This window comes from Callospermophilus lateralis, chromosome 1 (genome assembly GCF_048772815.1).
Source record: "Callospermophilus lateralis isolate mCalLat2 chromosome 1, mCalLat2.hap1, whole genome shotgun sequence".
NCBI lineage: Eukaryota > Metazoa > Chordata > Mammalia > Rodentia > Sciuridae > Callospermophilus > Callospermophilus lateralis.
The window spans coordinates 220,999,557-221,007,826 of NC_135305.1; the positions used below are offsets into that span (position 1 = coordinate 220,999,557).

The following is an 8,270-nucleotide window of genomic DNA, read 5'->3' on the forward strand; positions in this document are numbered from 1 at the left end:
GTTTTTTTAGCGGTGCCTCTGAGGCATCATAATCCATCCACGCCATTCAAAATAGCTCTTGCAAAACCACCCATGACTCTCGTGATTAAATTACGGCAAATATTTTCAGTTCTCATAGTGATTGATTCTCAGCAGTAGCAGACACATTGACCACTAACTTCCTTATTGAACCCATTCCTTAGAATCTTTTTTTTTTCCTCAAGGAGAATTTTAATGTGAAAAACTTTTTAACAGCAGAGATTTGTTCTAAACAATTAGAATTTAACACAAGTCTTCCAGCCTCTTAAACAGAACTGTAATATACATAAGGGAAAATATTTTGGCTTCATCTAGTACAAGCAGATTATGTGATCAAATTACAGGTATCTCATTATAATTAGGCCCCCAGTTATAATTTGAGTTAGGTTGATTACTGAACATAGGGCTTCATAGAATATGACCAATAATACCAAGAATCTGCTTCATATTACCTTATCTTAAAGCCACAGTTCCCTGATCTCATATCCTGTACTTTTAAAAAGTTTATTTACTTGAATGAATGGAACTAGTAATAGAAACATCCATAAATGGATTTTGGAGGAGGCAGGGAATAACACTGAGCCAAAGAAGAAAACAAAAATTATATCTCCTACAGACTTGATTTTGGACTTGCACATAGATATGACCTTGTGGAACAGGACACCTATTTATCAGATGGAGACGTATGTAATATTTAGTATATGAAGATACATGGGTAGTCTTTTTTAGTATTTATTATTTTTCAGAAATATATTACCAAAGCATGGTCCTACATCTCTCTCAACTTCCAACAGTGCTTCCAGTTCAAACTTAAAAAGGATGTATTTTTCTATAACTTATCTCTATCACTGCTCAATAACATCATACCAAAACTTATTAATAATATTCTCTTTTATCCCAGGATATAACTGTGAGTTTATTCCCTACTTTTCCATCCTTACACACAAAAACTTCCCAGATAAATGAATAACTAAGACCTTCCAAATATTTCCTTGGGCTTTCTGTATCTTGTATAACTAGTCCCAGATTTGAAATTCCTGACCTTTTTTGTCTATAGCTTTTAAAATTAGTAGCTGGAAATTGTACTATTTTGGAGTCTGCTAATTACACAGATCCCCCAAAACAATTATTTTTACTAATAAACTTTGGCTTCCTCAAAGCACATGTAGTAAGTATCAAAAAACTATTATAAAATGTTTCAAATGCCATTAGATTTGATAGAACCATTCAGTTAATAAAATATTAAAATCATAAATTAAACTGGCTTTTAGAATTACACAAACAGTATACTATGAGAGCTGTTTTGTAAACTTCATTTTCTTCAAATGTTTTCGCAGCTTACAATAATATATCACGTTAGTTCCTTGCAGCCTTTTTCATTTTGATCTTCGTTTGTAACAAATAACTGGGTTTTCAGGCGTATGAATCATAGTTGTATAATTCACAGTAGGAAAATATCCATTAATGAGATCAAATTCATATAGACGAAGCATAGTGGACCAAATCGTCTTGATTTGAACATAAGCGAAATTTTCCCCAATACAATGATGGCGTCCAGCTCCAAATGGCACATAGGCAAACTTCTCTCCTGATGCTGGGTTATCCTGTAAATAACGATCAGGATTGAAGTCCAGACGTTCTACCCAGGAGTCTTTAAGTCTTTGATTGACGGTAGGAGAAACACACACCTGATGTCCTGGAGGAATGGTATACCCTGCCACAGTCTGAGGAGTTTTGGCCATTCTCATCATGGTCATTATAGGAGGTCTAAGTCTTAATGTTTCTTTTATGCACCGATCAAGTAAATTTAGATCCTTGAGCTGATCATAAGTTAAAGGAGGAAGATCCTCCCTGCAGACTGTACGCTGTTCTAAATAACATTTTTCTTGAAGTGTTTTATCTCTGGCCAAAAAGAAGCCCATCCAGGCACTGGTAGTGGAAGACGTATGCTGTCCTGCCAAGAGGAGTCCAATCAGCATCCCTGCTATTTCTTCATCTGTCAAAGGACGCCCATCCTTGTATGAAGAATCTAGTAGAGTTTGGAGAATGTCATCATTTTTTTCCTCTGACTGCCTGTGTTTTTGGATTGCCTTATAGAAAATATTCTTGATCTCTCGATGAGCTCTGTCTCTGCGTCTGAAACTAGGCAGGGGCAGCCAACCTGGCAACAGCCAGGCTGCATGACTAAAACCTCCATCCAAATCTGCATACAGCTGTGCCACCTTCTCATTCAGTTGACTTCTGATTTTCTTTCCGTGTAAACAATGACTGGCTGTTAAAATTATGAGCTCCAAAAGAGCTTCAAACACATTTTTTTCTCCACTTTCTCCCCAACTCTGAAAGTATTCCTTTGTTTCTTTTTCAATTATAGAAACACACTGTTTAAAGTGGGCTATGTTAAGGCCACTCTTTAACATTTTCTTCTGCTCCAAGAAAACTGCATTAGGCACATCATATCCAGCTCCCTTCCCAAACACAGGTGTTGTCAGACGGCTATAGACATCCTCAGCACTCAGGTCTCCATTTTTACTATTAAAAAACAGTGCAGCAGCATCACTCCCCAAAAGGTAAGTAAACGTCTGACCCACCATGGTAAAACTAAATACAGGTCCATACTTCTCATATGCATTTTCTAGGAATCCAATTGGACTTTTCCCAAATGCTATAGCATGCCCAAGGAATGGAACTGGAGAGAAAATGTATGGTGGACTTTTCTCCCCGGCTGGCAGTGGGACCAGGTGGCTGACAGGGAGGCAGAACAGATAAACCAGGCTGAGTGTGTGAAGGTGCAGGTGATCAGCAGCATGGATAGAAGGTTGCCTCCAGTCACCCGCTCCATCACCTGTCCCAGCACGGACCCGCCAGCCTGCAGAAAGCCCATCAACACCATCCTGGCCTCCGCTTTGCTCCACCAGAGACACTGGAGGCCGAGGTACCGCCACTCCTCCTAGCAGACAGAGCGAGAGCAGCTAACAAGCTAACAGACGGGCCAGACCTCCAGGACTCCTACCAAACCCACCACAACCCACACCCCCATTCCTTAGAATCTTGTCTCTCTCCTGCTGTGTTGCTCCTCCTGCTCCTCCTACTTTTCCTGTCCTCCCACAGGAACCACTGAAGTCCCTGGAGGCTTTGTCTTATGCCCTCTTGATTTCTACATCTTCACTTGTGTTTCTCAGAGATTGCTCCTTGCCCAAACTTGCATTAGCATTTGGATGTACCTTCAAAGTAATACTCCAGCCAAAGAGCTTCCAGAGCTACAAATTGGCTCCACTTTTTCCTTTGACCATCCGGGTCAAGGTACCTCAAAGACATCTGGAAATCCCACACACCCCAAAGTGACCTATGGTCCTCCGGGTCCCCAAATCTACAAACACCTCCACCATCCATTAAACAAGTCAGAAGTGCTGACGGCTCCGCCTCCCCCATCCTACCTGTATTCAGAGTTGCCCACCCCTGCGCCTGGCACATCCATCGCTTGTGCCCCTTCACCATCTCTCCAGTCCACAGAACATTTTCAGTACAGTATGGGAGAAATTACGTGAGGTATTCAACCGTTTACTGTCAGATGGGCTTTGTGTTAGAGGTCCAGCCCACCATAGGCTCCTGGGAGTGTCTGCAGCACCTGCAAGGCAGCTGGGCTATGCAGCTGGGCTATGCAGCTGGGCTATGCAGCTGGGCTATGCAGGGGTGTCCGTAGGTCAGCTGTGCTCAGTGTGTCACCACCCTGTGGAATTTTCCACATGCAATGGATTCTTTGGGAGGTAACCCTATCGTAGCTCAGGGACTCTCTAATAAAATAGAAGAGAGACTCCATCGTAAATTCCATGTCATTGCCAGATCCTCGAAGAATGTTTTTCCCAAATTCTTGTGCCCCCCTCCCCGCCAATTTCTGGTTGTCACTACTAAGTGAATGCAGGTTGATATGTGTCTTCATTTTAAAATATAACATGAGAAAAAGCTACAAGGATGTGTGTGGGCACTTCACTTCTGTATCACAAAGTGAGCAGCTTCTTTCCTGAATTAGATAATGGGCTTTCACTAAAGGAAAGCGTCCTCTATTTACATGCTATTTACCACGGAACCACTGCAGGAAAGATCTCCTGCAGGTTTCCTCTGCGTGTTTAACACCATCATTTCCTCCACTGCTCTCTTGAGTCTGGGCGATCAACCAACCGTAAACCTAGCCCTGACCTTCAACATCTGCCGATTCCTCTGGTGCAGATACTCTCACCAGGGCTGGGTTCAGATTGCCAGGGTGATGCCCCTAAGCAGATTTGGAAAGAGATGCGCAGCAAACGCAATTCTGTGGTGTTTCCGCTGCAAGGACACAGTGAATAACCCCAGATGGGTGCAGAGGAAATGGGGAAACAGAAGTTGCAGAGTCTCTAAGGCACAGGTACAGTGATGGTCTCAAGTGATTAACCCTTACTGGCATACAATAAATGATCACCAATACACACTATACCCTGTGTGGACAATGTTCTGTCATTCAGTACCACCAGGATTAATTTTAGTGGTCAACTGGATTAAGGAGTGGCTGGATAACTGGGAAGGCATTTCAGTCTCTCTCTCTTACTCTCCTGAGCCTCTGGACCTGGACCAAGCCCTGCTACCTGCATCCCAGGGTCTCCAGCAGCAGATGACCAACCAACCACCTGTTCTGGGGCTAGCTTCATAATCCACTTTCCCTTACAAACCCCTATATACATGGAGTCAGACACAATCATGTAAAAGTCCCAGACTTTCACACCAAAAAACAGACCAGTAGCTCTGTAAAGGCTGGAGTGGGGCAGTGTCTGCCTTGTTCACGACAATGTCCCAGAAATTAAAACAGTGCTGTTTGGGGGTTGAGGGGTGGCAGAGCTCAGTGGTAGACAGCTCACCAAACATGTGCAAGACACTGGGTTCTAACCCCAGCACTGGAAAAAAGAAAGAAAAAAAGAAAATGTCTGATTCTTAGCAAACACTCGACAAATAGCTGAATGAGGCTCACTCAGCAAATTTACACAATACCCCAAAAGCTAGCCCCATGACTCACACAGGGCAGTGGATATTTATTTCTCCCATATAAACATAAATAAGGATTTTTAATCTTTTTTTTTTAATGTCTTCCCAGCACCTGTCTGGTACATAATAGATGTTCAATAAATATAAATGAAGTATAATGAATTAATATAAAACATAGTACCTGAGCTCAGGCTCAAAATAAATACCAACTTGGAGCAGGAGTGGGTGGGGAGAGTCCTGAGGAGACATCAGCACCAGCAAGCCCTGCCCAGCCGGGTGAGGTAGAGCAGCCCAGCTCCCGGCACAAGGGGCCACAAGAAAGGAAGAAGGGCAGGATGTGTCTGTCCAGGTAGGCAGTGCCCAAACCCACATCACTTGGGTAATGACTAGAAGAATCCATCTGGCACTTTCGTGGTCACGCGGAAAAGTCCCAAGGCTGTGCCACCCTGGGCCAACTGCCAGGCATCCTGCTCGTTTGCCTGCGTTTGCAGGTGGACACTCAGGCGGACGCTCAGTCTCTGGCCGGCACTGAGGTGCAGCAAGCCACCCCGGAATCCTCCAGCAGAGTTTCTGGGCTCCGAGGAGCAAGGCAGATGCACGGTCAGGGCCAGGGCAGCGGCCCCGTCTTGTGGAGGCTGCAGGAGCAGAGTGAGGGAGACCTCGCCCCCGTTCTGGAAGGTGGCCTTGCGCTGTAGCTCCAGTTGCAAGAAGACGTAGTAGACCCCATCCTCGGCCACCACCAGCTCCCGTGTGTCCTCACTGTAGTTCAGGCGGGGGGACAGGTACACGCCTTTCAGCCCCGGCTCGCTGTACCAGCTCAAGATCTCATTTCTCAGCAGCACTGCGGAAGGGAGAGGAGGGGGTCACTGTGGGTGGGGTGGAAGGTTAGCGCGGGAGGTGGGGCTGGGGGAGGTGGGAAGGGGAGGGAATGGAGAAAGGATCACCCAGAGAGGAGGAAGAGATCCAAGAGAAAGGGTCGACTAAGGAGGGGCGGAAATCCAGAGAGACGGTAGGGAATGGGAGAGGCAGTGGAGAGCCGGGTGCCCAGCCGGGGGTGCTGGACAGCAGGAGCCCGCCCAGAGACAGCCGGGTGCGGGAGCCTGAAGCAGGGGGGAGGGGAGCAGAGGAGGAGGAAGGCAGGGGGAGAGGGAAGGCTGAGGACGTGAGAAGAAGGGGTCCTGAGGCGGAGGGAGAAGGCTCAGGTGGAAGGAAAGGGTCAAGGAGGAGGAGCTGGGGTGGGGGGAATCCTCGGGAGAAGAGGGAGGGGGAGGAGGTAAAGGAAAAGGGGGCCGGGCTCTCTAAAAGAGGGAGGTGAAAGGGGCGAGCACTGGGAGAATTTTGGACGAGCAGGGAAGGGGAGAGCAGAGGATGGGGCACAGGAGAGTGTGGTTCAGAGAGATGGAGCGGCAGCTTGCAGAGTCAGGGTGAGACGGCTTCTCAGGAAGGGACAGGGAGTAGGTTCTGACGTCCCAGAGCCAGGCTCAGCCTTGGGGACGAGAGGCCCTAGCTGAGAGGGCAGGAGTCCAAAGTGGACCAAGTCTCAAGGGAATTGAGGGGAGGCCAGAGAGATTAGGGCACAGGAGATAGATGTGGTTCAGAGAGATGAAGCGGCAGCTTTCAGAGTCGACAGGGTGAGAAGGTGTGATGGGCTCTCAGTCTCCCTGGAGGTCCCCTTCTCGGTATCCCAACAGGAAGGGGCCAGGGCCAGGGCAGGACAGGACACTCACCATTTGGGGTCAGCAGTTTGGCGAACGTTTCCTGCTCCTGAGAATAGAGGAGAAGATAAAAGTGGATAAAAGTCGTCCCAGTCCCCTTGCTGTACACAAGCCCAGAACCCTGCAGGATTAGGGGTGCTGGAGATTCCCAGGGACCTGGAAGAGGAGTGGGGTCCCTGGAGGCCTTGCGAGGGAGAGGGCGTCCAAGAATAAGAGGCTCTCCGGGAGGAAGCAAAGGAAGTGGGGCCCCTGTGGTCTGAAATAAGAAGTGCCCCCTGGGTCCAGGTGGGACACAGATTCCTACTAATGCCGGGACACAGGTGCGGTCATGGGATGAGAGGGGGTGCCCACCAGTCCTAGATGGAAAAGGGGAGCCCTTGAGGATCCGAGTCGCAGGAGGTGCCGGATGACAAAGGGGGCCTCCCGGCAAAGCTAGGTGGAGAAGGGGTTCCCTGGGGTGCAGAGAGGGTCTGGGAGGGCATCAGAAGGGTCCCAAAGGGACGGCTGGGGGCTCCGGGTGCCCTGGTCGCTGCGCGGCTCACCTTCGGCAGCGGGTCCCAGAGGTTGGCAGGGACGTTGGGCGGGAGCTCCGGGACTTCAGTGGATGCCCGGCTGGTCGCGGTACCGGGGCTGGGACACGACGAGGCGCAGGCAGCCCGCATCTCCCAGGTTATGAGCGCCCAGGCCACGCCGCCGACCGTCAGGACCGCGAGCGCGGCCACCAGGGCGGGCTGCGGCCGGCAGGTGCGGGCGGGCTGCGCGGGCTGCGCCGGCGGCCACTGGGCCTCGGGGTCCGCGGCGGCGTCTGAGCTGGAGCTCATGGCAGCGAGTGACAGTCGCCCGCCCGGCGCCGAGCTTTATAGGTTCCGGAAGCCCAGCTTCCGGGGCGGCCCGCGGGGATCCCGGCGACCGCCCGCGCCGCTCCGCCCTGTGACTCGCCGGAACTTTCTCCTCTCGGCGTCTCCCCTTTCTCCCAGCCTCCAGCCTGCCCCTCTGGTCCCCCCCCCCCTATCTATCTATCTATCTATCTCTCTCTCTCCATCCCTCCCTCCCTCTTCTTTCTCTCCCTCTCTCTCTCCTCTCTCTCCCTCTCCCCCCTCTCTCCCTCTCCCCCCTCTCTCCCTCTCCCCCCTCTCTCTCCCTCTCTCTCTCTCCATCCCTCTCTCTCCCTCCCTCCTCCTTCTTCTTCTCTCTCTCCCTCCCTCTCTCTCTTCCTCCCTCCCTCTCTCTCTCCCTCCCTCTCTCTCCCTCTCTCCTTCTCTCTCCCTCCCTCCCTCCCTCCCTCCCTCCCTCCCTTCCTCCTCCTCCTCCTCCCCTCCTCCTCCTCCTCCTCCTCCTCCTCCTCCTCCTCCTCCTTCTTCTCTCTCTCTCTCTCTCTCTCTCTCTCCCTCCCTCTCTCTCCCTCTCTCCTTCTCTCTCCCTCCCTCCCTCCCTCCCTCCCTCCCTCCCTTCCTCCTCCTCCTCCTCCCCTCCTCCTCCTCCTCCTCCTCCTCCTCCTCCTCCTCCTTCTTCTCTCTCTCTCTCTCT

General features: G+C 50.0%; 1 protein-coding gene and 1 pseudogene across 1 annotated transcript; both read right to left on the minus strand.

The window, feature by feature from the left end:
- Positions 1-1,375: 1,375 nt before the first annotated feature.
- On the minus strand, positions 1,376-2,908 carry LOC143411208 (lanosterol 14-alpha demethylase pseudogene; annotated as a pseudogene).
- Positions 2,909-5,414: 2,506 nt separating this feature from the next.
- On the minus strand, positions 5,415-7,564 carry Tnfsf9 (TNF superfamily member 9). The gene is made up of 3 exons (XM_076859111.1): positions 7,286-7,564; positions 6,756-6,792; positions 5,415-5,869 (listed from the first exon to the last, which is right to left on the minus strand). Exons 1-3 carry the CDS (start codon positions 7,562-7,564, stop codon positions 5,415-5,417), a joined length of 771 nt encoding a protein of 256 aa, XP_076715226.1.
- Between the last annotated feature and the right edge of the window lie 706 nt (positions 7,565-8,270).

Coding starts and splice junctions, on each gene's coding strand:
- Tnfsf9 (XM_076859111.1), bottom strand. CDS start 7,564: ATGAGCTCCAGCTCAGACGCCGCCGCGGACCCCGAGGCCCAGTGGCCG. Junction 6,793..7,285: donor TCTGGGACCCGCTGCCGAAG/GTGAGCCGCGCA, acceptor CTCTATTCTCAG/GAGCAGGAAACGTTCGCCAA. Junction 5,870..6,755: donor CAAACTGCTGACCCCAAATG/GTGAGTGTCCTG, acceptor TCCCTTCCGCAG/TGCTGCTGAGAAATGAGATC.